Source organism: Leptonychotes weddellii, chromosome 14, assembly GCF_054177405.1.
Source record: "Leptonychotes weddellii isolate Sample4059 chromosome 14, ASM5417740v2, whole genome shotgun sequence".
Taxonomy (NCBI): Eukaryota; Metazoa; Chordata; class Mammalia; order Carnivora; family Phocidae; genus Leptonychotes; species Leptonychotes weddellii.
In genome coordinates, this window is record NC_138382.1 from 61,952,755 (window position 1) to 61,980,712 (window position 27,958).

Below are 27,958 nucleotides of genomic sequence, written 5' to 3' on the forward strand. Positions count from 1 at the left end.
CATGTGACTTCTCCTCGCATGTTCCCTGATGCGCCCCTAGAGTCCTTGCTGGAGAGGCCCCGGGCAGGGCCTGGAAGGCCTACACCACAACCCTGTCACAGCTGCTGAGTGGTGAGCATTCTCTCTATGTGCTCAGTGCTAATGTCACTCCCCCTGTGGGCTCTTCTGGGGAACTTTAGTGCTTTTGTCCCCTGATCATGGTGAATTTTTCTCTCACTTATTTTCTATCTTTTCTCGACTGCCTGTGAGCTGTCTCAAAGCCTGTGTGGTGGCAAGACACATTCATAAACAAATGGTTACTTTAAAAAAAAAAAACTTTCAGAAAAAGCAAACGTTAAGGACACTCCCCACCCCCGGTTTCACCTCACCTCCACTAAATGAATCCAAGAGATGAAGAAGAAATCAGCTGGATTATAAGTGTCCCTGTTCTCTATTAATGCTTAACAGATTATCCCCCGAATTTAAAACCACCATTTTATTTTGTCCAAGATCTTGTGGGACAGGACTTGGCTGGACAGTTCTTGCTTGGAGTCTCTCATGCAATTTCACTAAAGGGTCTGCTGAGGCCATAGTCATCTGAAGGCTTGACTGGGCTGGAGCTCCAAGGCGGCTTCACTCACAGGATGCCGGCTGACAGCTGCAAGATCAGGGGGCCACCAACTGGAGCATTTATGTGTAGCCTCTCCATGTGGCCTGGGCTTCCTCACAACATGGTGGCCTCAGGGAATTCAGAGTTGCTGTTTTTTTTATACTTAGTCGCTCAGAGCCCTGAAAGTGAGAGACCTAATATATAAAATCTTCACTGCCTTAAAAAAAAAAAAAAATAACAGGGGCGCCTGGGTGCCTCAGTCAATTAGGCGTCTGCCTTCAGCTCAGGTCATGATCTCAGGGTCGTGGGATCAAGCCCCGCTTGAGGATTCTCTCCCCCTGTTCTCTCACTCTCTCAAATAAATAAATAAATCTTTCAAAACAAATAACAACTTTCTTGAGACGTAATCTTTATATCATAAGGTATAAAATTTTAGTATAGTCACAGAATTGTGCAACCACCACCACTAACCAATTTCAGAGTGTTTTTACCACTCAAAAGGAACCCCATACCCATTATCTGTCACTTCCCATTCCTCCCTCCCTCCAGGCCTGTCCTGACGGTAGAGGCACTTCTGTAGCTCGGTATGACTAGCTGAGCCCCACCAAGCTGCCGTTCTTGGGTCTGCCAAAAGCTGGCCCAGAGGCCCCTTGCTCTGGGCCTTCAGTTCTCACTCCCTCTTTTAGGCGGAGGGATTCAGTGGGTGCCAGGAGGGCAGCCCTGCTTTTCCTTGCGCTTCTCCATAAATTATTTTCTCACTTCTGCCAAAAGCTGCCCCAAACCCGTCCAAACTCTCGTGAGAAACAAAACTGTCACGTCTCACAAGCTGCTTGGGTTTCTACCACTTCCTTCCTCTGAAGCAATGAAGCACAAACCATGAACCTGTTGGGATTCATTCATTCAATAAATATTTATTAACAGTCTGCTTTGTGACATGAACTATTTTAGGAACCGGGGCTACCTTCCTGAACAAAAATACAGAAATCCCTGTTCCCCTGGATCTGTTTGAGTGGAGAGAAAGGAATAAGGAATAAGCAAAATAAATAGCATGTCACAAGGTGAAAAGAGCTGTGGGGACATATGGGAGAGCAAGCAGGACAGGGAATGCGAGAGGGACGGCAGTTTTAAATAGGGTGGTCAGGACAGGCCTCACCAAGAGAGTGACAAGGGGGAAATGCAGGGATAAAAGCATAAGTGAAAAACCCTTTGCTGGGTCTCCTTTGTCCCTGAATAAATTCCTGACTTTGAACATGGCCTTCAGCTCGTTCATGGCCTGGATCCTGCTTTCTCCAGTCTCACCAACACAAAGTCCACTACATAAATACACACACACACACACTGACCAGCCTTGAATGTGTGGACTCTCCCTGTGTCTCACACAGCGGGTCTGTAATGCTACTCACAGCATAAACATAAACTAACAGAAGGTTCGTGAGAGAACATAGGAGGCTAGCTGAATGGAGCAACATGGAAAACAAACAAAAGCCCTAGCTACAGGGGTGCCGGGCTGGCTCAGTCCGTACAGCATGCATCGCTTGATCTCGGGGTTGTGAGTTTGAGCCCTATGTTGGGTGTGGAGCCTACTTGAGAAAAAAAAAAATCCTAGCCATAAAGTGAGGCTTCCAACCTCAAGCTCATTTATAACTGCAGATCATCAGCATGTGAAGGGTCAGTTAGAGGTCATCCATTCCACCCCTTGGTGGGGCCCAGAGAGAGATGGTGGCATTCTTGGGGTCACACAGCCTTATCTGCACATCAAGGTCAGATATTCTGCAGGAATAACATTTTACGCATGCAGTTTTTTTTATGAGACTTCAAGTTCCTCTATTGAGTGTCAGAAGGAGAAATGACCGGTTAGACTTCCCCTCCACCAACTGACCACGGCTGAGCTGAGTGCCTAAGTTAAAGGGCCCCTTGCAGATCTCTGTGACCCCCAAGGCAGCACCGTCTTTCCTGACTGAGGATTCTGTCTGGGGGCTCTAGGTGTGTGCTGGAAAGAAAAGGGTGGGCTCTTTGCTGTTTCTCAGGAGGAGGGGATTGTCAAAACACAGAACCCAGAAAGAATCTTGCCATGGACTGAGGCTTGGTCCGCTCTGGTGTGATCTTATGAGTTGGGACTCTGTGGTTGGCACCAGATTCTCTGCCACGGGGCCAGAGGAGGGGAGTCTCTGTTGCCTCGGAAAGAAAAGGGGCACTTTAGAACTTCAGGACTAAAGTGTATAAGCATAACACACATGAGGAAGTTAGAACTAAGTGTGAAGGTCATCAGATTGTGACAAAGCCAACAAAAACAGTCAAATGAATAAAGCTGTGTTATCAATCCTTCTATAGGGGGATGGAGATGGGGGGTAAGGGGGTGCATGAGAGCCTGCTTGTGTGAAGGTCAAGTCTTATTACTCCTACTTCCCCAGATGATTCCACCTAAATCACCAAATCCCTCCCAAGCTCTTGGGACCCAGAGGCTTCAAGAATATCCATAAGCCCTTCTCCCAATTGCCTCCTCCATGGGCTAGTGCCTCCCCCACCGCAGGCCTCCCTCCCAGACCTCCTCATGGTCTCAGTCTCATATTCTCTCCCCGAGGCTGCCCCCATCCCTGACTTCCCTCTAACCCCCACTATCCTTCAGATTGAGGCTCTTAGAAGCTGTGTGACCCTGAGCAATTGTCTTGACCTTTTGCAATCTGCTTCCTGTCCAGAAGCATTTATGCTGGTGATGACAAGGCCCACCATTTATTGAGCAAGGTCCCACTGCCAGGTTCAGTGCTGAAAATTTAACATACGAGTCTTCATTTAAGCCTCACAATACCCCTATGACATAGATTCTGTTATTTTCATTTTATTGGCTAGGAAACTGAGGCTCAGAAACGTAAAACCATTTGCCTGAGGTCCCATCGCCAGTACTTGGCTGACTCAGTATTTGAACTGAGGTTATAGTCCAGGCTCAAGTCCCCTACTACTGTTTCTGGTAAGGTTTCCCTGAGGATTCCCCTTCCCCACAGGAGGACTGGCAAAGTGTTCCTAAGTATATTTAAAAATGAAATACTGTTAAAGGTCACTCATCCACCAGAAAAGTCTCCCCCTCCAGCCACCAAAACTGGATGGGTGAAATGGACAGACAACACACTAGCCGAGATACCAGTAAGAAAAAAGTTTACCACTCTTGCAATCAAAGAAATACAAGTTAAAATTAAAACTGTGTGTTGCTTTTTGCTTATCAGACTGGGAAAGATAGAAAAAGAATGGCTACACTAAAGCCCGGGGGCATAATTTAATTTACTCCTAATTTGTTGCTATTTGTCCATAGAATGGACTTGACAATTTTTCACTCAACATGTTAATCTTCGCTGGGTTTGTTAGAAGAGCAACAAACTTTGTAAGGATAGTTGCAAAGACAAGTCAAGTGCAAAACAAGGTAAGGGGCCAAACGGAGCGCAGGAGGTCGCCCGCGCTGCGCTTGCGACTCGGGCTGGCTCGCCGCTGGCTCGGTAAGGGTGGGTGCGCCCCAGGAGCGCCCGGAGTGACGCCACACGCGGGGACCACAACTCCCAGGCGCCCGCGCGCCCGCCTCGCCCCGATCATGTGACCTCGCGGCCCGGATCGCGATCGCGGCGGCGGCGGCGGCGGCGATACGGACTCCGAGCGAGGAGTGCCGAGCGAGCGGCAGCGGTCCCGGCGCCCGCCCGGCGCGCTCATCTGGAAGGTGAGTCCCGGCGCCCCCGTCAGCGGCCACGCGGAGAGGGTGGACGGGAGCAGGGTTGAGGGGACGCGGGAGGCGGAGCCGGCGGTGGCTTGGCTGTGGGATTTTCTCTTATTCGTGCCTCCTGCTGGGAGTCAGTCCGGCCCGACGAGCAACGGGGTCGCGGTGGGTGAAGACAGTCTTGGCCGGAGGTCCCCTGCCCCGGGCGCAGGGACTAGGGGGAGATTCCGAGAGGCCCCCATCAGGAGGGAAGTCCCCGTGCACTTCACACACCGAGGGCCGGCTCCCTGTCCTGGCAAGCTGGTGGTCTGAATCTCGGGGGGGCGGGGAGGAGCACCCCAGGTCCACCTGCTTTCCATCCTCCCTACATTTGCGTAGGAAGTAGCATTTCAGACAAACTGGTTTTTTAGGCAGAATTCATGTGGGCGGAGAGAATGATAGCTTGCAAGACTCTTTGGTCTTTGAAGAAATCATAATTTTCTTCATCCCATGAATATCATAGAATTTAAGATACAGGAAGCCAATAGTGGTCAGTCAGTCAAACGGCCACCCCCACGTGCTGCTAGCCCTCTAAAAGGGGAAACAGATGGGAAGAGCTTGTGAGAAGTTCCTGAGCCAGGCAGTGCAGGACAGGGACCTTAACCTCCCCCAGAACTCTTGGGTTTATAAATGAGAGAGCTCTTCTCAAAGTGTAAGTAACCTCAGATTCGCACATAAAGAAGAAAACAAGTCCCCGATTGCTCTCTTCTTCACCGCAGCCCCTCCCTGCCCAGGGTGGGGCCCTGAAGAAGGCGCTGATAAGTTAGACTCAGGGGCTGGAGGCTGAGATTCTGCCTAAGTGAGGAAACAAAAGTAGGGTGCTGCCTCTTACGTATCTGACCACAGGGCCCTTTCATTGAAAAGGGCAGCCCCAAGTCAGGGTGTGCTGATTTGAATCTTTCAACCCAGCGAAAAGGCAAGGGTAGGTGAGCCTTTGTCCTTCCTGGACGCCTCGCTCCCCGGTCAGGTAGAACTACTGTCTGGGCACTTCCAGCTTGGAACGCATTAGACTGTCCGTCTTCCTCTGGCCACCTCCTGATCCTCCTGCTTGGATAGATGTCCTAGCCATCTGCCTTCCTGGCCGGGTTAGGTGTCTCCCCGGGGGCTTCCTCCCCTGTGCCTCCTCACTCACCACATTCACCCTGTTGTAATGTTCCCTTCCCTCTCCCCGAACAAACGGTTAACTCCTCGAGGGCCAAGGACTTGTCTCATCCGTCTATCTCCAGCATCTGCACCCCTAGCAAAACCAAAGTCAGTGTTTGTCCCCTGAATTACTTGGATTGTTTTGTGGGTGTTCAAGTCTACAGCAAAAGCTGTTTGAGGCCCCCGAGACAGCTGGCCCAGGCCCAAGGATGACAGAAGGAAGCCAGTAAGGGAACTTCTCTGATTAACTAGCCGTTGGGGACATTCCAATCATGCCAACTGCTTTATTAGGTGAACTCAGAGAAGGGGCATGGGCAACACCCGCCGCTGTCCCCACCGCAGAGATGGTGCTCGAGACTTCTGCTGAAGCTGAATGAGCGTTAACTCCAGTGTCAACGGAGTTTCACAGGATGATTTGTGCTTTTTCACCCTGTCCATCAGACCTGTACCTCTGAAACAAATAATATATTATGTTTAAAAAAAAAAAGGCTTTTTGAAATCTTAACAAGGGATGTTTCTGGATAGTAGGACTCAAAATGATTTCTGCTTTCTTTTTGGTACTGTTTCAGGTTTTACATTAAACAAGTACACCCCCCCCCTCACATTGGGGGAGTAATAATCTATTTTGATTTTAGAATTCTTCCACATGATTTTTAAATGACTGCCTAGGTTTCCATTTTCTTCTCATGAGATCTTGGGCAAATCCCTTCCCCTGTTGGGACTCATTTTCCCCATCTGGGAATGAGATGGGGTTAGAGAGGGGCCAAGTTGGACTAGACCAGTGTTTTACACACTGAGTTCCAGCGGAGTTCGGACTGCTCTCCCCTCTTCACTCAGAGCCCTGGTTTTATATGGTGGAGTTGCAAGGAAGATTTTATTTGCTGGTGATCCCTGGCCAAGAAAAGAAAAAAGCTGAAAGCCAGGGGACTAAAAGCCTCTGAGAAAACTAATGTGTCCCGGGGATGTGCTGCCCAGCCTGGTGACTATAGTTAATACTACTGTATTGTATGTTTGAGAGTTGCTGAGAGAGTAGGTCTTAAAAGTTCTCATCACAAGAAAAAAATTTGTGACTTTGTGCGGTGATGGATATTAACTAGTCTTAACGGTGGTGATCATTTCACAATATATACAAATATCGAATCCTGTTGTATACTCGAAATTAATATAAAGTTACATGTCAATTATATCACGATAAAAAAAAAACAACTTCCTAAGGACACTCTAGCTCTGACACTTGGGGATTCTAATACCTGCCTTAGAAGGCAAAGGCTTCTATCACCCGATCCCGCTCGCCCAGGATCTCCTTAGCTGGAGAGCAGAGTTGCTGCTGCTGACCGAGGTCCTACTTACCCGGTGATGACCTCCCTTTCCCTGAGATGGTGAACTAACATTGATCCCTCCGGCTTTAATCTTGCCAAACACAGTCATTAAGCCTGGTGTGGGTATTGAGGATCGCTAACCGGCTCTCTTCTTGTCCTTCCTTGGTGAGCAAGAGGCAGCATGGTATCCTGGAATGCACAGCGCTTTGGCATCCAGCTCGACCGGCTTTGAATCCCAGCTCTGCCAACTTACTAGCTCTGTGACCTTCAGCAAATGACTTAACCCTTCTGAGCCTAGTTTCCCCAGTTTTCCTTTCTGTGTGATGGGCCTAATTGTCCCTGTCACACAGAAGATGGTTGTGAAATGAGATAATGCACAAAAAGCCATTGATGCCACCCCAAACACAGGCCGGGCAAGGCGCTCTTTGAGAAGGGCATTCAGATGGGTGCGGCATGGTCAGTGCGTCTACCTTTGTTCTTTCTATAAGGCTGGGAGCTCATCGAGGGCAGAGACGTTAACCTTTGTCCAGAATGCTGGGCACAGAAGGGGGTCAGCAAATGTTTAATGAGTGAGCAGACAGATGTGGAGTAGAGTGGAGACAGCTGCCCCTGGCCCCTCCATGATACACATGGCCAGGGCAGAATGACTAGGACCCCCGGGGAAAGAGAGACAGTCAGTTCTCAGTCTAGTGCTTCCCCACTGGGTTTGGAGGGCACAGGGGGGACATTTCACCATGACCTGAGAACACCGACCTGTGTGGTACACCCTGTACCTCACGTCCACCCCGAATAGGGCCAGCTCAGTTATAGCTCTGCTGCTGACCCACTGTGGGACCTTGGGTAAGTCCCTACCCTCTCTGGCCTCAGTTGGTCCTGATGACCACTAGTGGCCCTTCCAGCACTTAGGACCAGTGACCTCGTTCCTCTAGGCCTTTAGGGGTGGCTGCTGGAGAGCATTAGGGACCATGACTTTTACTGCCTTAAGCCCCCTGAAATGCAAACTCCCTTCTCTTTCAGATGCATTTCATTTTCTCCAATGAGGTGGTGCTTCTGTTTGATTTCTGGAGTGTCCACAGTTCTGCAGGTAAGAATTGGGAAGCCTAGGCTTATAGCTTGGGAAGCCTTGTAGCTCTAGGAAGTGGAGAGCCTGGGTTCTCTTCACTCTTGGACTCTGTGGACATTTAAGTGAGCTTGACTCCTCTTACATAAACACCGAGCAGGAACTTTGCATTTATAATTCCAAGCACTGCTCTTCACATCACAAAAGGCTCCATATCTCACTGATTGTCACAAAGGCCCAGAGAGAGGCCAGTGATAACAGCTTTTGCCTCTATGACACGAGAAGGAACTGAAGCCCAAAGAGGGGAAGAGGGTCACATAGCGAGTAAGTAGTGAGCCAGAACTAGATCGAGGCCTCTTGTTGCCTCCTAGCACCTACCTCCTACCATATAGAGCACCGGCTCAGAAGCCCAGAACAGCTGCTACCGGCTGGACCTCAAATGAGACACCAGTTTGCAAGAGAATGGTATTGCTTTGACTTGAAAAGGCAGAGCTGGGCCCAAATTCATGATATAGTTCTTTTTCAGCTTAAATAACTGTATCTTAAAAGTGGACGGAAAAATGGCCCAAGTGCCCAGCCCTGCAGGTGCTGATGAAATCAGTCTCGGTCATCCCTACAGCGGGTTACCACCCCCTGCCGCCCCCGTAAGCCCAGTCATTGTAGTATTCCTTCTCGAGGTTCCGAGTTGACTGGGCTCAGCTAAGCGGTCCCCATTCACAGCCTCTCATGCGGGTGCAGTCCCAGTGGCTGGAACTGGAGTCCTCCTGAAGGCTTCCCCACGCTGTGTCTCCTGGCTGCTGCTGGTTGTCACGGGGGCGGGGGGTGGCCGTTACCGGCTGAACAACTACGTATGGCGTCTCCTGTGGCCTGGGCTTCCCTGTGGCAGGGCAGCTGGGTTCCAGGAGTGAGTGTGTCAAGAGAACAAGGTGGAAGTACACGGGATTTTTAAGACCTAGCCTTGGAAGTCACAGAGCCTCACTCGCACCTTGCGTGGTGAGGAAGTCACAAAGGTCTTCTCAGCCTAAAGGGGAGGGGACATGGGACTCCACCACTTGAGGGCAGGGGTGTTGACACTGTAAGAAGGGCATGTGGGATGGGGTGGCCATCCTTGGACAACAGACTGTATCACAGCTACTGTGAAGCCTCAGAATTAAGGCAGATCTGTGTGAACGGAGGGGAACCTCTGTACGAGGTGTACTTGGCTGATGTCAGATGCGGACGAACATGCACAGGTCGAGGCCTACAGCGGGTATCCCCAGAGAGCTGTACAGGAAAAGGCTCTTGGGGAGAGGACTGGAGTTTTAGGGACTTGGCTGGGAAGAAGACTTACCTTTCACTGTCTGCCCTTTGGTCCCAGTTGAATTCATACTGCGTGCATGTAATTACATGTAATTTTATATTTTAAAATATCACCTTCTGTCTTTTGTAGATGATCTCCTCCTGGGAGCCCAATAAAATAACTATAGCTGGCCCATTTAGTAGCCCTCCTCGTCTTGTAAAACAGAAGTAGCAATTAGCCGCTAATTTTACAGCAGCCCTCGTAAGCATGTCATGTTTTCTGTACAATAACTTCGTGGTGTTTTCCACTATTATAAAAGCATATACACAGTAGAAACTTCGGAAAATTAGGTGAGAAGAAAATAAAAATCTTTTATATCCTAGTTTGCTGAGGTAATTATGACTCCTTTGCGGTACCCCTCCTTCCAGACTTTTCCTTATACATACTCCTACTCAGGACCTTGCTGTACATGCTCTTCCCTTAACAAGAAGTCATGACAGACACTTGTGCCGCCTGGGTCGGGGGGAGCCGCTGGGGGCAGTGGTGTGTGACCTCTTCAGCCTCAGCCCCTGGCTTTTCCAGACCTGGCTTCTCTTCCTGATCTCAAAGCCATACCCCAAAATAGGTCATCCATCCCAAGAAAGAGCTGGAGGGGGAAAGAGACAGTGAAGTTCTGAGCCCAAGGAGGGTGGGGAAGAAGAGAGAGGGAGATGGAATGGATTCAGAGGGACCGGGTGGAGGCGCTCTGCCACCTATCCCGGGTCCTGAGGGAAGCTGCCAGAAGGGGATCAGTGCTTGCTTGGCCAGGTCTCTGCAGCTCAGCTTCGTTTGACAGGCATGGCCCTTTCAGTGCTGGTGGTCCTGCTCCTGGCTGTGTTGTATGAAAGCATCAAGGTTGGCAAAGCCAAGCTGCTCTACCAGGCCACAGTGGGCATGTCCATCCCCACCAGCCAGCTCACTGAGGAGACAGACCAGGATTCTTCCAGCTCAGACTCACCCCCGGTCAGCAGAATCCGCCTCAGGTAACAGGCACAGTGTGTGGGGAATGGCAACGTACTCACATTCACCCTGAGAGAGAGGCTGGGCCCAGAGGGCATTGGCCCCACTTCACAGAAAGCAAACTGGGGCCCAAGGAAGGACCAGGACTTGCCAAAGTGCTTACAGTGAGTAAGTAGTGAGGTTAAGCTGGAGCCCGGGTCTCCTGGTGCCTAGGCCAGAGCTCTACAAACAGCCACTCGGGAGGCTCAGATCTTCAGAACTCTGATGCAGGCCTCAGCCCAGCAACAGAGGTGTCCACCCAGTCCTCCTCCAAATCTCAGCAGCTCTTCTTAGGTCACTAAGGCTTCCAAACCCAGGATGGAATCTGCAGCTGTCCCTACACAAATAGTAAGGATTGCTTGTCAGCAGTGGACCAGTCTTGGCAGGGGAGCTCCCTCTTCCCTCCTTCCCACCCCAGTCTGGTAAGGCAGCCGCGTGGGGTCCCACATCTGCCCTCTCTCCAGCTCCAGCTGTGCTTCCCGAGCCTGCCTGCTCTTTACACGGGTGTCTCTGCTGTTCACACCCAGCCTGCAAGGGAGGTATCCTTATTCCTCCTTTACTGATGAGGAAATTTAAGTTCAGAGAGGTTAAGATATTTGTGCTAAGCCACAGTAAGTGGCCGAGCTAGGAGCTGATCTTTCCATTGTAATACTGCCTCCCACAGCAGATTCAGAAAGAAAAACATACCTGCCTTACTGATGATTTGGTATTATCCTTTATCAGACATGACAGAATACATATCTCATTTTCCCTTTTTGCCTTGGATGTCAGGAAGCTCAGAGCTGAATATAGTAGAGACATGATTGCCCAAGGCTCCTTATACAAGGCCCTGTCCCCTATCAGTGGTTTCTCATATATCTCTTTAGAAAGAAATCTCTTCTGGGTCAAGCACATAAATTATAAATAAGCTGGTCCTATAACTCAGCTGCTCTAATTCCTGACACCAGCTCATTACCACCACCATTAACTTGACTCTCCTTTTCACCTAGGTGGTTTTTCTGTCACTTTGGCCAGTCTCTAATCCATGTCATTCAGGTGGTCATAGGCTACTTCATGATGCTGGCTGTCATGTCGTACAACACGTGGATCTTCTTCGGCGTGATTCTCGGCTCTGCTGTGGGCTACTACCTAGCCTACCCGCTTCTTAGCATGGTTTAGCTAGTGAGGGCTATGCAGGCACTGGGGGCTGGAGAGAGCTGGGGCCCCCTCTTGCAGACATTGAACTTCCAGCCCCGTGTCTCCTGTTTCTTCTGATGGCTGTTCGGCTCCCCTCGCTCCCAGCTCCTGGAGACGTCCTGCTGAAGCCAGCACTTGCTGCCCGGAGTTCGGAGGCCCCTGCAGCTACCTCTGTCCTCAGCCAGCCTGCACAGGGCCTGGACATGAGCTTTTTGTGCCTTAGTAAAGCTCCTGTGACCTGAGGGAGAATGGAGAGACCAGAACCTGGGGGCAGGGTTGCTGAGCCCACGATGACTTATCTCTGTGACTAAAAATTAAGAATTTCCAAAGATCTTCAAGACGGGGAGATGGGTTCTGGGTGACGAAGAGCACGAAAGCTGCATACCTTCTGCCCTCGTGATTTGTGCCTTATAGAGAGGAGCACCTTCCATTGGACTTCCCGACCTCTTCTGTCTTTGAGGGATGGAGACCGAGCTGGCTCCTTTTTCTCACCTTTCTGCCTTTGGGACACATAATGATGGTCTGTTCTGTGGATCACGGTGACAAACTAAGATTTTTCCTTTTTCCCACTGGACCCCTGGTTCGCAATTTTGCACAAGAATACAGAATTTTTAGCAAAATGACTTCATCGGATTCCTGCTGGATAGCTGCGTCTGCTGGGAACTGTTTCTCTTTCTTGTGGAGCGGGATGGCAGATTCAAGGCTGAGAGGCGGGACTGTTCTCAAGGCCCTTGACCTATCCTCTGGATGGTGAGCTGCTCCCATCAGACAGCACTGCCTGCGGAGGAAGGCAATCTAGAGGGGCCTGGGGAGCTTTTCAGGACCCCACTGCTCCCTTTTATCCTGCTCCTCCTTTTATGCAGAACAGAGAACTGCTGAATATCCAGTATTTTGTATTCTCTAGTTCTTACCCACTGCTCACCCATCTCATCTGGTGCGGAGACACGGTTCATTCACTGAAAATACTGGGTAAGGCACGGGGAGTGTTGACTGAGGACGCAGTAAGCAGTCAAACCAAAGCATTACCCGTAGAGTTAGATGGGACTCTCCAGATAGTTCACTTGACAGAGAAGCAAACACAAGACCCAGGGAGGGAACATCGAGGCTGGATACTGGAATGTCTATGCTCAAGTACCTCACGGGCTAGGTGAAAGACGGTCTTAAGCTTTGGGAATTAAAAAAGAAATAGGTGTTTTAATAAATATTATTTTTAAACAATCTGTGACCATTCTTGTGTTTCTGCTCAAACAGCAGGCACATGCCATCCTTGTAGCCACTGCAGGAGCTGAGGGGGGCGCGAATGCAGCTGGTAGTGCTGGCCGTAGGGCTGTCCAAGGACGGAGTCTGTCCATCTGCTAGGAAGACAACTCTGTGCTCAGGGTAGCCAGCCCTGAAAGGCTGTGCCCTCAGGCAGACACCCCACAGCCTAGCCTCGCTGACAGTCATTCTCAGGTTCTCACACACCGAGTCCTGACTGGGTGCTGCCCGCTGTGAGAAAAACAACTAGCTGCCACATGGACTGCAAGGCACCTTCTCTCCCTGAGGGTGGCAGCAAAAATACATCAAAACCACTTTTTAATTTGCAGTGAGAACTGTAACAGAAAGTAGGTGACCCCTTCAGGACTGACCAGTGCAACCTCCCCACCTCAGCAGCAAATTGGAAGGCTGCTCCGTGGCACGAGGGGGGTGAGCTTTCTCCAGCACGGTCTTGCTGATGGAGGCGCACGTACCCAGTTATCCATCGTGACCAGCTCAGGCTCCCTCCCCTGGGGCGCTGCTGACATGAGCACTTCCATGGGTGATCGGCAACCTCTTTGGTTTGATACAGTGGTAATACGTGTGGTGAGGGCTTTTAAAAAAATGTGTGCTCTAGAGAAGCTGGTTAGATAAGCATTTCAACATTCTTCACGGCCAAGTCACAAAAGGTGGCAATTTCTCTACCTGAAGTTTTTTTTAAAATTTAACAGACACCTATCTAGTGCTTTTTACGTGCCAGGCAGTGTTCTAAGCACCTCAGAATATTAACTCATTTAACCCTCACAACCAGGTACAAATTGTTCGTCCCTGTTTTAGACAAGAGGAAGCTGAGGCACAGAGAAGTTAGTCACCCAGCTTGTGAGTGGCAGAGCTGGGCTGCAGCACCAGGCAGCCTGCCCTGAGTCTGCTCATCAGCGTAGATGAGCATGAGGCTCAGAGGGTAACTGGCCAAGGCCACACGGCACCCAGTGGCACGAGGCTGTGAACGGAGACAGTGGGGGCTGCAAAGCCCGTGCTGTGTGTTTTACCCCAACAGGGCAGAGATTCTGTTTCAGAAGATCTGGCCGGAGGCCCAGGAGCCTGGATTTTGACAAGCACCACTGGCCCTCTTCCCCCAGCCCAGTGATGGATGCCACATGGTGGCTCCAGAATAGGCTGGCCAGGATTTGAATTCTCGTTCTCCTGCTTCCTAGCTGTGTAATCTTGGACAAGTTAATTTAACTCTCTAAGCCTTGGTCTCTCTATAAAATGGGTTAAGTGTCTTATGCAAGGGGCTGCTGGAGATGAGACAGTCTGTGTAAAGCGCTCAACAACAAAGTTTAGTAAACAGTGGTTCTTACTGCCTCCCAGCCCCATTTACGGCACACAGGCTCACAAAGGATCTGTCTTCACAAAGGATGGGGTCAGGTCATCGGAATTCAGGACCCTCTCTTATAAACATTTTAAACCAGGGAACATTTTTATTAAAATTATTCTTTTTCAAGACTGGTTGCATGGTCTTTGGAAAATCCTGAAATAAGGAAAATGACCACAGATATTTTCTCACTACTCTTCTCTGCATTCATCCTGGCCCCGAGTCCAGAGGGAATGGAAGCTGCTCTCAAAGTGAAGAATCAGTCAGGTGCCACGATGCACGACAATGCAAGGTAGGGACCCTCCCACCTTCTGTGCAGGGCTTCCTAGGGTGTAGGACCAAGTGTGCCAGAGTGAGCGGACGATATGACCAGTTCTCAGATAACCACAGTGCCCCAAGCCTTCATGCGTCTAGGATGAGCTGGGACAGCAGAGTGGTGACTTTCCTGAAAGCCTGAGTTCCAGGGTTAGGTGCAAAGGGAGTATGTCACAGGGCTTTCGTGCATGTGAACCAACCCCAGTCTGTTCCAACTCCTACCCTGAGAGTCCCAGAGAAGAGCACAGCCAGCCTTAGAGCCAAATTCCATTTCTCCCCAAGAGCTTGAGGCAGGTTTCATTGCAGACATTTATTTTAGTTTTGTTAATTTCAAATATTCATTGACCTCTTGTATCAGATTTAAGGCAGAGAAAAGATACATGTCCCAGGACTGCAGGCAAGGCTGTTAACTGAACCAGGGTTTGGATAGTGTAGTCCCCCCTAGGTTCCACCGGGCAGACCTTCCCCGAGACGACAGATCCCGTTGCTGGTGCAGTTGAACATCGGCAGGCAGATCAGTCTGAGTTAGTGAAGAGACTAAAAAGCTTGGAAGAGGGCAGGATTCTTGTAGGTGACTGGCTGCAGGCAACCCACCAGCCCTTCCTCCCAAGGGGACTCTGAGGCGGGATCCCAACGTTGTGAAGACAGGCTCACACTGCTCTCGGACCAGCCGGGCAGGGCGCTCAGAAGTTGGCTAACTCAGGTATGTGCACTGCTGTCCTCAGAATGCTCACCTTCACCTCACCCTGCGGCTTGTCTAGACACAGGGCTGGCTGTGCAAAATCATGCTTAGGGAAGGGTCGGTAGAGAAACCTTCGCACCAGTTTCCTGGGTCTTCATCCCAGCCAGTCAATGTCATCGTCATCGTCATCATCTCCGAAAAGGGGTGTTGGGGGCGGCCGTCCCTTCATGCTCTGACAAAACAGGAAAGAGCAGTCAGTCCTCACCTGGCCCTGCACCAGACGGCCTTCCTGCCCGTGTGAGGTGTAGCGAACCAACACCTGTTCCCCGGCTCCAGGTTGGGAAGGAGGGTGTTGGTTAGGGTTTTACTGAAAGGACTAAGCCTGCGGCCAGCAAACCTGGGCTTCCAGGTAAGTTTGCTGGGCTTCCAGATAAAGCTGAAACAAGCAGGCAGAGAAGGGAGGCAATCTTCCAACACACAGACAAGAAGACCAACATTGGCTAATTTTGTCATTTATTTGTGAAACACATGTATTGATTTGACAGGTTTCTTCTCATGCAGTGACTTACACATTTCGTGTGGGAAAAGAAGGGTCGATGGGGGAGAGATGCGAGTGGGAGGAAGAAAGAGAGAAGCAGAGCAGCCCTGAGGGGAGAGAGAAGATGCAAGAAGATGAAGGGAGGTTGGGAAGAATACAGCTCCATCTGAAGAAACGTTGTGGCCTATGGTGGCCTGTCTGGTTCTGGACGTGCCCCGAGCATGTGAGAGAGTTGAGTTCAGAGGCTTGGCCACATTACCCAGTGGCAAATCCAAAAGATGATGAAAGCCCAGGAGCACAGGGCCACAGCCCCCAACACCCCTGAGCTCACTGGCCCTTCCCTTGCTCCCTCCACCCAGGTAGTAGGAAAAGGGAGATTAACAGGCCACGGAGGAAACCCTCCCCCACTTTTCATGACTTGAGCTCCTGGCCTTTTTCTTCTAGATTGCTGGGAACAGGTCCCGCGGGGGTGGCAGGGATGGACGCTGGAGAAAGGCACACATGGAGTTTCCCCTGCTCTGAGCTACTCTGGCCCAGGGTCTGGCCAAACAGAAGGCAGCATGATGCGGTCAGGGGTCCCTGGTACGGACTTTGTACCTCTCTCTGGGCCTCAACTAAATGATCTTTAAACTCTGACAGTAGTGAATTAAAAGGTGGCTCACTGCTTCTGTTTTATTCCAACTAAAGTTCTGGCTCTGCATTCACTAGCATTATAACCTTGAGCATATTACTTAATCTTTGAGCCTCAGTCCTCTTTTCTATAAAATAGGATAAAATCCTCACTGGGTTAGTAGAGTATTAAATGAGAATGTCTGTGAAGTTTTCAAAGTATCCCAGAAACATAAATTAACTTGGTAGTATTTATATTAATACCAATAATATCCTGCTAACTAAACATTCCAACTATATTTAGGGCAGCCACTTGGGATACTCAATTGGCTTTTTGTTTTTATTTCTAAGTGCAGAATTCATATTCAGAACTCCTGAATGAAAACTTACTTCTTGGGAAGAAAGGCCAACAGGAGGAGATGGTGCCCTCCCCGCAGAGCAGCGCAGGCAGGAGGCGAGGGCGTCGGTACACGCAAAGCCGGCTTCTCGCTCGGCCACAGCCATTTCCCCAAGGTTTTGGCAAAAGGCAAAACCCACTCTGGCTGACACATGAGGGGAGAAAAATGTGCCCTCAATCACCTCACATTTCTGTCCTTGGGATCGGCTGAGCTTGAACCTGATCTGTGTTCTCCACCCATGTTTCACTCTGGTGACATTCCCGTCAGAGCAGTCAAATGTCCTAGGGACAGCCTAACTCCGCACATGGGGACAACAGATGCGAGAATAGGGGCTCTGATCCAGGCTGTGTGAGCAAGCCACCCTCCGGCCGTCACTTTGGAGCTTTGTAGAGCGAGGTCACGCTATCGGTACTTAACCCATTTTCTGCCTGGGGTGTTGTGAGGACAAAACAAGGTAGCAGCTTGGAAAGCAGGCTGAGGACGCGGAAAGGCCCAGAAACAGGTGGTCTTAGAAGGAGCCTGGGGTTTCAGTCCTAGCTCTGTGGCTGTAGGTAAATCACCTTTCTGAGCCTCAGTTTGTCTATGAATAAGGATACAAGACAAAAAATTCAAAGTCCCTTCTGATTGTAAAATAGACAATCTCTGACCAGATCTGGGGGAACCTGAGGCCTTAGCATTCTAATGCAGGACTAAGCAGCCCAACTTCCTTCACTGAAAGTAGAAATCATTCCTGCATGGACACAGATCGTGATCCTTTTTCAGGAATAAAGTGGTATCTACCCATCCCCACTGTGCTTACAGAGCTGGCCCCTCCCAGCCCCACGCCTGCTCCCACAGGGCACTGCACACAGAGCCCAGGGCATGGGCCACCCACAGACTCCACTCCTCTTCTCAGAGCCAGCGGGGAAGGGCCCCCGGGTGGTGGTGTGAGGACTGGGCAGTGCCTGGGATTTCCTTACCACCTCATCTTCATCCTCCTCCTCAGGCTGTGCTTTGGGCCTTGAAACTTTCAGAGTTGCCCCTTTAAATAGCTCATCTTCTTCATCCCCTGGGAGACTGAAGGAAAAACCAAGAAAATCAAGTCATAGAAAATGGTGTTACTGGGGTGCCTGGGTGGCTCAGTCGGTTAAGGGTCTGCCTTCGGCTCAGGTCATGATCCCAGGTTCCTGGGATCGAGCCCCGCAAAGGGCTCCTTGCTCAGCGGGGAGCCTGCTTCTCCCTCTCTGCCTACTTGTGTTCTGTCAAATAAATAAATAAAATCTTAAAAAAAAAAAAAAGAGGGTGCCTGGGTGGCTCAGTTCGTTAAGCAACTGCCTTCGGCTCAGGTCATGATCCTGGAGTCCTGGGATCGAGTCCCGTATCGGGCTCCCTGCTCAGCGGGGAGTCTGCTTCTCCCTCTGACCCTCCCCCCTCTCATGCTCTATCTCATTATCTCTCTCAAATAAATAAATAAAATCTTTTAAAAAAAAAAAAAAGAAAGAAAATGGTGTTATTTCTGTTCCTGTTCTAGGCCACAGGGCCCACAAGCTCTGGAAAAGAATCCAACAGCTGTGGTAATTGCCCAGGGATTCCTCCCGCCTCTACACTGGCCTCCTAGCGTTCTTGACTCCCTCCATGACCTAGAGCCAGAGTGATCTTCATAAACTAATACATCAGGCCATGTCACTTTTTGCTTAAATCCCTTTAATAGCTTTTCACGGTACCTAAAATCCAAACTTCTAAGAGTGACACAAAATCTCACGTGCCTTGTCCCTACTTCATTCTCCAATCTCAGATTAACACCATTCTCCTACTTACTGTGACCTCCTTAGTTCCTTGACTGTCATGTCCCCTCCTACCACAGGGCCTTTGTATGTGCTGTGCCTGCTTTCTACAATCTCTTCCTCCCAATCTTGGCATTGAAGGCTCCTTTCCATCCTTTAGGTCCCAGTTTAAACATTACCTTCTCAGAATCCTTCCCTAACCACTCTATCTCAAAGTAGAGTAACTCCTCCTCTATTCTCTATTATATGAATAGAGAATTTCTTTTTTTAAGCACTTTTTTAAAGCATACTTTTATAATACGTAAGTATTTGTTTGTCTTCCCCACTAGACTGCAAGCTGTTAACTCAAGAACCAAATCTGCCTTGCCTACCACCCTATTGCAGTGCTGACCACAGAGCCTCTTACATAGTAGGCATTACTGAACAAATACATGAATGAGTAAGTGAATCAGACAGTCCTTCTCTGAGGACGAGTTACCAGCCCTGGAAACACCAGCCACAACCTCCGCATACAGCTGCCTTGTCCTGGAAACTGCTCAGGAAGACCTACCTGGCATGCTGAGAAGAGTGGCCGGACCCACTTGCTGCTCCGACAGTTAATGAACCTGCCTCTGTGTTTTCTAGCTCCTTAAAGGGAGCAGTGGAGTTAGGGACATTCTCATCTTTCTTGAGCTCTGGAGGCTGAGGCTCTTCTCCTAGACTTTCAGGCCCCAAGGCTAGTGGGTCCTCTTTCATGGAATGTGAAGTCAGGGATAGTCTCGTGGAGCTTTCTGGCTCCCCGACGTAGGCATTCTCCAATGGGCTGGCAGCAAGTGTCTCCTCGCACTCAGAGTCCACAAGCACAGGGCCCGGAGGCTGAGGGGGAATTGAAGTTGGGGGCCCCAGAGGTCTCCGGGAGGGAATACAAGCCAGTTCGGGTGGGAGGGAATCACCTTTTATCTCTGAGAACGCCTCTGCTTCTGCGGGCTCCCCTTCCCTTCCCTGTACCTCATCCTGGGAAGCAGAGAGGGCCTGAGGAGGCAGGGGGATAGCCTCCTGGACTGCCTGCTCCGATGACACCAGGGGGTACTCCTGCGACTCCCTACTCAGGAGTGCTGGGGGCGGCCCAGAACCGGCCGAGACCAAGAGCTCCCGGGAAGGTCTCTGGGGCTGCTCTTCCTCCTCCTCCTCCTCTTCTTCATTGCTGCTCTGTCCCTTGTCTTGCTCGGGCTGGTTTAACAGCTGAAGAGTCACCATCTGTTCAAAAGCCAAGGAGGAGGAGATGCTCACTGACAGGAAAACAGCAGACACTCCTACTTCTTCGCTCCCTGACAGCACAGCGGCTCGTGTAGGTCGAATGCCTGCTTCTTCCTCTAGCCGGAGGCTGCCCTCATCTCTCCAGATAAAAGTCATGCCACTTTTCCTGATTCTTGAGGAACAGTCTTGAATACCTTTTAGATTTATGATCCCTCAAAGGGCCCTTAAGCCACAAGATTCCCACTTCGGGGCAAAAGTCACCGGCCGGCCCTACCTTGATGGTGTTCATGATGGTCCCCAGAACGGCCCTGCCGCCGTAAGATTCCTCCAGCTCAAACTCTCCCCGCAACGACTGGAACACCTGGTTCATGATCTTCTTGACCTGCGTGAAGACGCGAGGAGAGCAAAACAAACTCTATGTTGCCAACATCAAGTGATTTAAGCGATGCAGGTAAATGCCAGAGAGGGGTTGGGAGGGCTGAAAGGAAGCCCTCTGGGCACCGTAGTACGCGCCACAGCTGGTCCTGAACTGAGACGCCAAAGGCTGTCACTGTGGAGAGGGCGATGTTACATAAGGAACAGCATTCGGTGGAAGGGTTATCAAGGACTGGCAAGCTGCGGCCCGTGTTGATCAATGCCTCCTCGTGCTGAGGCCACCATGCGAGCCGCCGCGGGCTACGAGACTGGCGCTAGCAGATGCTGGGCAGGCTCCTCACTGCGCCAATTTAGAGACATTTCCCTTATCTGTCAAAACCCCAGGACAGGGCCCTCTGGGGTTTCTCACCAACGTGATAGGCTCCAAAGAGTTCATTTTTACTGAAGCCAGACAAGTGGTGTATCACTAAAGTCAGAAGAAAAGCTGCCAACACAAAATTGGCCCCATTCTTCCTGAAGGCCTGATAGGCACATTCAATCCCTTGATATGACCTGGGATGTGTCTTCGAAATGCCCACTCACCTTCTCTGAGGGGTCAGCGGCAGCAGCCGCAACTCCAGACACGTGGGGCTTGGTCTCCAGGCCCTTGGCGTGCTGTTCATTTTGCTCTGTCAGGGCGGTGACTTGGGCCTGGAGGGCTAGACACTGCAAAACAACAGACTGTGGCTGTGGCCACGGGAGCCTGGACTGCCAGGTGAAAGTCAGGTCACTGGGAGGACAAGAACCATCCTAAGCATCCAGTGTTAACCTCAGGTAGGTCCGCTGGTGTCCATACGCCCCCACCCACCCCAGGCCTGCCGACTCAGGGCATTCTTTTTCCTCATCCCTCAGTCTCAACTCACAACTTCACCTCCTCTTCCCCACCATGTCACTTGCCTTATTCCTTATCAGGTTCAAGAGCATGATGAAAAAAGGGGGGATATAAGTCCAGTGACACAGACATATGAAAACCGGCCATTAGAAGCAGCCTATTCACCTATAAGACTGCCTTCATCATCTCTGAGTCAAAGATTTTTAACTAGATACTGTAAGGAAAGAAAGTCACCTCCAGATGGGGGGGGGGGGGCTGTCATACCATAACCCTAAACCATCTTCCATCTCTGTCACTTTCATGCCAGTGACCCACCAGATGCAGGCCCCACCCCACCTCCGTGCCTCTGCCCGGGGCATTCTGCCGCCTTGGGCACCTCACTTCACCTCATCAACACTACTGGTCCTTCTTGGCTCTGCTCCCTCAGGCACTTCCTCTTCCAGGTCTCACAGCACTTCATGCTTATCTTTGTTTCTCTCCTGCTCCCTTTCTGGACTGTGAGATGCTTAAGGGCAGAGTTCTTTGTAAGTCCTTTCCCTAACACAGTATCTGGACTATCACTGGCACTCAATAAATATTTGCTTCATAAATGATCAAATAACGGAATTTAACATGTTGCTTTTTCTTTTTCTAGGTCACAGACCTGTCTTCCCAAAATCAGTATGTGAAAGATTACCGATAAACTGGAGAGTTGAACAAGCGTGGTTTGGCTTTCAAGCTATTAACACCTTTTAGGTTCAGAAGGATTTACAAGACCCAACCTGTTTGCCTCAAATTAACTGGGCCACCGAAGCTGTCGGCCCCGGGGAAACGCCTACCTTTCCCTGAAGGTGGAGCAGCTTCTGCTGGTTGGCATCTCTCTGCGCACAAACCTCCTGGTACTGCTGCCGGTGCTCACCCCTGGCGGAGGCCAGCAGCTGCTCGCACTTTGCTTCCCACTGGGTCTGCAGCTCAGCCTGTACCAGAGACAGCTGCCAAGAGAACGCAATCCCCATATGGGGGCGGGGGGCACAGTCGCATCTAGGGAAGCCCATCTTTCCTAAGGCAAAAAGAATAAGCTAACAGCCCAGATTTAATAGGGACACAACTATTTGAAAGTAAATGTACTTTTTTTTTTTTTTTTAAAGATTTTATTTATTTATTTGACAGAGAGAGACACAGCGAGAGAGGGAACACAAGCAGGGGGAGTGGGAGAGGGAGAAGCAGGCTCCCCGCAGAGCAGGGAGCCCGATGCGGGACTCGATCCCAGGACCCTGGGATCATGACCTGAGCCGAAGGCAGTCACTTAACCGACTGAGCCACCCAGGCGCCCAGTAAATGTACTTTTTTAATATAGGTACGCAGATGTCATTGGTGGTCAGGATTCTAAAAGCTACTCCAACCAGAGAAAGAGGTGACTGTCTAGACAGGTTGCTAGAGGACAGAGCCATATTGTAATCTTTTCAGAGTCTGGGCCCTAAACTTCACAGGTTCAGGCGAAACAGTTTTGTCAAAATCCCCAGAGGAGACTAAACTGAGGGCACTAATTCACTCAACAGTCAGACACGCAGATATGAATTTATGAACTTACAAGGAAAAAGGTCTCTGTCAAATGCACTAGAGACCCAGGTGTGTCCTGTCACTGTCCCTGGTCTCCCTGCCTGATTACCTAAATAAATCCCTTCTCTTCAAGGACGGTAATGGGCCTGAAGGCACATTTCCAAAGTGCTTCAGTTTCCTGTTACCTGCTCTGCAGCTGCTTGGTCTGTGGACACCCGAGCCTTTTTCAAGAGCTGCCGAAGCTTGTCCAATTCCTCCTGGTAGGACTTGCGGATTTCATCGATCTCCTCCTCAGCCTGACAGCGCTCTTGAGCAGACTTCTTTTTCCTTTCAGACAGGTTCTTGGGAATAAGAAAACCATCATCAGCTCTAGCTGTTTCACAGAGGATAAATGCAGAAGATGGTGAGAGTGGTGGTAGTTTTTGACCTGGGTCTTCCTGGAAACAATTCAATGTTTAATTTTTCTTCTATATTTAACATTCTTGGCTACTGAGTGACAAAAATTGTGACAAGAAGAAGGAAAACAAGAAGTTCTTTATCTACCATTCCATTAAGAGATAGGGAACGTCTTAACAGTGGTAAGGGCACAGGGAAGTGGACACTTTCATACCTGCTAGTAGGAAAATAAACGAGTGTTCTCTCTTTGGATGGCAATTTAGCAGTCCTGTGAAAGGATTTTCAAAATACATCCAGAAATTGCACAAATTATCATTTATCTTAAGGAAGCAATAAATCATGTTCACAAAGACTGTGGTACATGGATGGTCACTGTAGTGCTTTCTCTCACAATGAAAAACTGAAAACAGTCCCCCCAAATCAGAAGGATTAGGTTTAAAAAAAACCCTGATAAAGTCATAGAAGAAACTGAAAATGCAGACCCAGATTTATCCCCTAAAAAGGCACTAGGCCACCAAAGCTTTACTAGAGAGTTTTATAGAAATCTCAGAAAGGGGGAAAACGCTGAGCAGGCTTGAAAAGAGGCTGTGGCTATGCCTTTTAACTCTGGAGAGGGAGCATAAGAAGTGTTTGTTTAAGGAATGAATGACCTATCCATTTAGGACCTGTTTAGACCCTGAGGATAACCCTGTGAGTTGCTGATAGTTCACTGGGTCTGGCCCTCAGTGTTGATCTCAGTATGCTGCGGCGAAAACCAACCCGCCTGGAGCTGAAGCTTGATGACACTGAGGAGTTTGAGAGCATTCGAAATGACCTGGAGACCCATAAGAAACAAAAGGAAGAAGTGGACGTTGTAGGAATCAGTGATGGAGAAGGTGCCATTGGGCTGAGCAGTGACCCCAAGAGCCGGGAACAAATGATTAATGATCGAATTGGTTATAAACCCCAACCCAAGCCCAATAATCGTTCATCTCAATTTGGAAGTTTTGAATTTTAGAGGCGGATTGTCTGGCATGCCAGAGCCCTGGAATGGAGTAAAATGATGGCAGAAGTACAAACAAGATTTAGAGAATTGAGTGCATGCAGTCAAGCAGAATGTTTTACCTCCTGCTGAGAAACACTTCTGCATGAGATTACTGATGCTTAACTTTTGCTCTAAGTGGAAATCTAAACTCTAGTTTGTCTCTGGAAAATTTGACTCTATAAAACTTGTCTGATTTTTGTTTTTAAAAATAAATATATTTTTGGGAAAAAAAAAAAAGAAATATCAGAAAGTTTGCTCTTTTCATATTTAAACTATTCCAGAACAGAAAGACAGAAATATTTCCACTTTGTTCAATGGGGCTAGTTTATAGTTTAGGCTGACCTTAAAATTTTAACACGACAAAAGATATAAATACTAAGTGATATTTGTAACATCTATGAGTGACAAAGGATTAATACCCTCAGTAATGTTTATAAATCAAACTAATATTACAATAAGAAAGAGGACAAAGGACATTAAAAAGTGATCTAGCAATTCTAATTCATGCAATTCATTTTATGGAAATGCTCAAATGAATTTGCAAAAAATAGTTATATAGTACAAGGATGTCCACAGCAGCAATGCTTGAAATTGTGAAAAAACAGAAACATAAATACCCATCAGTAGGTAAATAGTTAAGTAAGTTATGGTATAACCTCACAATACACTAGACTACTATGCTGTAGTTAAAAGGAATGAGAGTTTTCATTTTTTTTTTAAGATTTTAGTTTTAAGCAATCTCTACACCCAACGTAGGGCTTGAACTCACAACCCCGAGATCAAGAGTCACATGCTTTACCAACTGAGCCAGCAGGCATCCCAGAAAGTTCTCATTATTAGTACAATGTCCATGAGGGAAAAAAAAAAAAAAAAGCATTAAACACTATCCTATCATAGTTTAAAAACGATCAGTATACATACATGTATGCACAAGTATGTGTGTACATATGTTTTATACACGCAAAGAACAAATTGCATGGATACTCATACATTGTTTATAGTCGTTATCTCTAATGCTTGAGATTAGAGAGGAAAAAAGATAAATTTTTTTATTTCATACTTTTCTGTATTATTTGTATTTGTTACAATGAGCACATGCTACTGTAATTTTTAAAAGGAAAGCAAAAACGTTTATTCAACAGCTAATCCTGGCCACTCGGGTCCAACAGAGAAATTCTGGGTGTAGAATTTACCTTTTCCAGAGATTCCTTCTCATCTCGAAGATCAGCCAGCTCGTCCTCCAGGGACATCACCTTGAGCTCTAGTTGTCTCCGGCTTTGCTTTTCACTTTTGAATTTGGACTGAGCTTGCTCCGAGGTTTCCTGGAGTTCTGGGATAGAACCGCAGAGAGACTGGCTGCAGAACCAGAGCTAAAGGGGCACCTGGCATCCTGGCCGCTCCTCCCAGCTGCACCGAGCGGTCTCCCGACTCGACTACGTGCACGCCTTCCCCTCACTCCCTTCAGTACCACCTCCCTGACCAGAGAAAGGCAGATGAGGTCATGAACCAACTCCCCTACCAACCCATGTTCGTGTCTGTATGTGTGTGTCCCCTTCTCCACACACAAAATGAAAAAGAAACGTTTCAAGCCGTCCAAAGCCACTTTCAAAATGTATCACTGCCACAATCCCATTTCAGCCACTGCCTCAACATACTGAACAGATCTTTATTTAGCGTTAGTCCAGGCCCTGTCTCACCGCCTTGGTAAAATACTCCCATCCTTCTTGGTAGCTGGGACATTCTACCAAGAGTTTCCTTTTAAAACACCAAAAAAAAAAAAAAAAAAGCTCAAATAAAGCTACTCAGAATATTTCTTAAAAATGTAACACACTGAGGCGCCTGGGTGGCTCAGTCGTTAAGCGTCTCAGGTCATGATCCCAGGGTCCTGGGATACAGCCCCGCATCGGGCTCCCTGCTCTGTGGGAAGCCTGCTTCTCCCTCTCCCACTCCCCCTGCTTGTGTTCCCTCTCTCGCTGTGTCTCTCTCTGTCAAATAAATAAATAAAATCTGGAAAAAAAAAAATGTAACGCATTAAAATGAAGTTTGTACAGAAAACTTCTGAGACCCTTATGGTGCTTTTGAGGTAACTGTCATAGGGCACCACAAAAGCAGAAAAGATACCTGTACAACATTCAAATCTAAGACTGTCCCTCAGGTGAACCCAGATGATGCTCTAAAAGGGAAGGGGTTTATCCTCAAGGTGTCACTCTACCGACTTACATCAGTGTTTTTAGCTCTTTTCAGGCAAGCGAACTTTGCTTCTTCCCAATTCTGCTGCTGCCCCAGCTACCCCCCGGCCCCCTGGTCCCATCTGTGTCTTCCACATTTGTTTCTACACACCAAAGTGCATGAATCAACATGCTGGTCTTCACAACTCTTCTATTCAAGTCCCTGTGTCTTGAGCAGCACCTTTATGCCAGGTACTGAACTAATGCTAACTTGGAAGAAAGGACTTTGCAAAAGATGAGCAAGATACTATCCTTGGCCTCCAGAGGCTTGTATTCTAGAAGGGAATACATACCTATAAATACTGCTGATTTGAGGTTAACTCTGATAATGGTCATAATAATGTACTCAGAGATAAAGGATTCTAAAGGAGATCAAATGTTCTAGAAAAAAAACCAGGAAAGTTTCTGAAAGAGATTTTGGAGAATTGGAGGCAAATATTGGTGACAGAGGACACACCAAGTCCAGAGAAGAGCATGGATAAAAAGCAAGACCAGAACCACAGGATGGGCTGAAGCTGCAGCAGGCTGGCTAGTATGTCCAGAGCCGAGATGAACTGAGCAACAGAAGAGGAAGTAAGCCAAGCTGGAGGGGCCTCGAGTGCCAGGCTGAAGGGTTGGAATCCACCCTCTAGGAAGGAGCCGGCCGCTACAGGAAGTACTTCTTTTTTAAACTTCCACTGAGTCATGAGTTAGAGGAAGACATTAAACTCTTCCAGGCCCATGAGCCAAACACAAGTACCAAAGACACTGAGGACAACACTTGCCAAACAAAGTGGGAAAGTGGTCACTAATCAACTTCAGATGAACAGTCAGTTCTTTAGTAGTCCTTTATGTCAAGCAGTGGTGTAGGTTTATACCGGTCTACTTTCATTTTTGCCTCAGTCCTTCACAAACTTCAAGAGCATCAAGCCAAATGGATTTGAAGGAAGGACAGAGTTTAATTTTTTTTTTTTTAGTTTTTATTTATTTATTTGAGAGAGAGACAGAAAGTGTGAGAGCAAGCACGAGGAAGGGGGGGAGGGCAGAGGGAGAAGCAGATGCCCTGGTGAGCACAGCCTGACATGGAGCTTGATCCCAGGACTCCAGGATCATGACCTGAGCTGAAGGCAGACGCTTAACCGACTGAGCCACCCAGGCGCCCTGGTCTTTTTTTTTTAAAGATTTTATTTATTTATTTGAGAGAGAGAGAATGAGAGAGAGCACATGAGAGGGGGCAGGGTCAGAGGGAGAAGCAGACTCCCTGCCGAGCAGGGAGCCCGATGTGGGACTCGATCCAGGGACTCCAGGATCATGACCTGAGCTGAAGGCAGTTGCTTAACCAACTGAGCCACCCAGGCGCCCGCGCCCTGGTCTTTTTTAAGTAAATTCTACCCCTCAATGCTGGGCTTGAACTCATGACCCTGAGATCAAGAGTCACATGCTCTACTGAATGAATCACCCAGGTGCCTCTCAGTTTAATTCCTAAGGTTTAAATGGTGAAGGTCCCAGCCCCTCCAAGGACGTACCTGAGAACTCTGCCTGCAGTTTGGCGAGCTGGTCCCTAAGGAGGTCTGTCTCCTTCAAGCTTCCTGTCAGCTCCATCTGCAGCTCTGTTTCTTTCTTTTGGTGAGCAGTCACTTTCAGCTGCAGACGAGAGACTTGAGCGGTGGCGGCTGCTAACTCTTCTGTCACCTTGGCCTGAACAGTAACAAAGTATGATGCCACTTCAAACATGGGTGTCCCTTGTCTCCAAGTGATGACCCAACCTCACACACTCTATGCTGACTGAACTGGTAGGAAGGGAGCTAAGGCACCCTCAACCTGCATTAAGCCAAAATCAAGGCTTCAATACGTGCCAAGTCTCTGACCCAGGAATTCCCTTGCAGAAATCTGTCCTTAGGAAGCAGGGAAATCTGTCTTTAGGAAGCATTGGGCAAACTTAACAAAAATTTTGCAACAAGATATTCGTTGCAGACTGTTTACATAGGTGCAAAAGAATGGAAAAATAAAATGCTGGAAAATGGGCTTAAGCAGATTATGATACACGCATCCCG

The 27,958-nt window shown here is 48.8% G+C and overlaps 2 protein-coding genes and 1 pseudogene across 2 annotated transcripts in view; 2 read left to right on the top strand and 1 right to left on the bottom strand.

The window, feature by feature from the left end:
* The first annotated feature begins 4,147 nt into the window (after positions 1-4,147).
* On the top strand, positions 4,148-12,558 carry SLC31A2 (solute carrier family 31 member 2). Its single transcript, XM_006735107.3, has 4 exons — positions 4,148-4,289; positions 7,805-7,871; positions 9,962-10,148; positions 11,154-12,558. The coding sequence occupies exons 2-4, from the start codon at positions 7,805-7,807 to the stop codon at positions 11,320-11,322; spliced, it is 423 nt and encodes a 140-aa protein (XP_006735170.1). The 5' UTR covers positions 4,148-4,289; the 3' UTR covers positions 11,323-12,558.
* Positions 12,559-14,561: 2,003 nt separating this feature from the next.
* Positions 14,562-27,958, bottom strand: part of FKBP15 (FKBP prolyl isomerase family member 15) — a 60,278-nt gene continuing 46,881 nt past the window's right edge. The window contains exons 20-28 of the mRNA XM_006735110.3: positions 27,431-27,602; positions 24,891-25,027; positions 22,463-22,618; positions 21,557-21,709; positions 20,450-20,572; positions 19,767-19,874; positions 18,807-19,492; positions 17,453-17,549; positions 14,562-15,180 (exon numbers count right to left, since the gene is read on the bottom strand). Of these exons, the coding sequence (XP_006735173.1) occupies positions 15,103-15,180; positions 17,453-17,549; positions 18,807-19,492; positions 19,767-19,874; positions 20,450-20,572; positions 21,557-21,709; positions 22,463-22,618; positions 24,891-25,027; positions 27,431-27,602 (1,710 nt within the window). The 3' untranslated portion in view covers positions 14,562-15,102. The remainder of the gene's footprint in view (positions 15,181-17,452; positions 17,550-18,806; positions 19,493-19,766; positions 19,875-20,449; positions 20,573-21,556; positions 21,710-22,462; positions 22,619-24,890; positions 25,028-27,430; positions 27,603-27,958) is intronic.
* Positions 22,696-23,928, top strand: LOC102739196 (anaphase-promoting complex subunit CDC26 pseudogene; annotated as a pseudogene).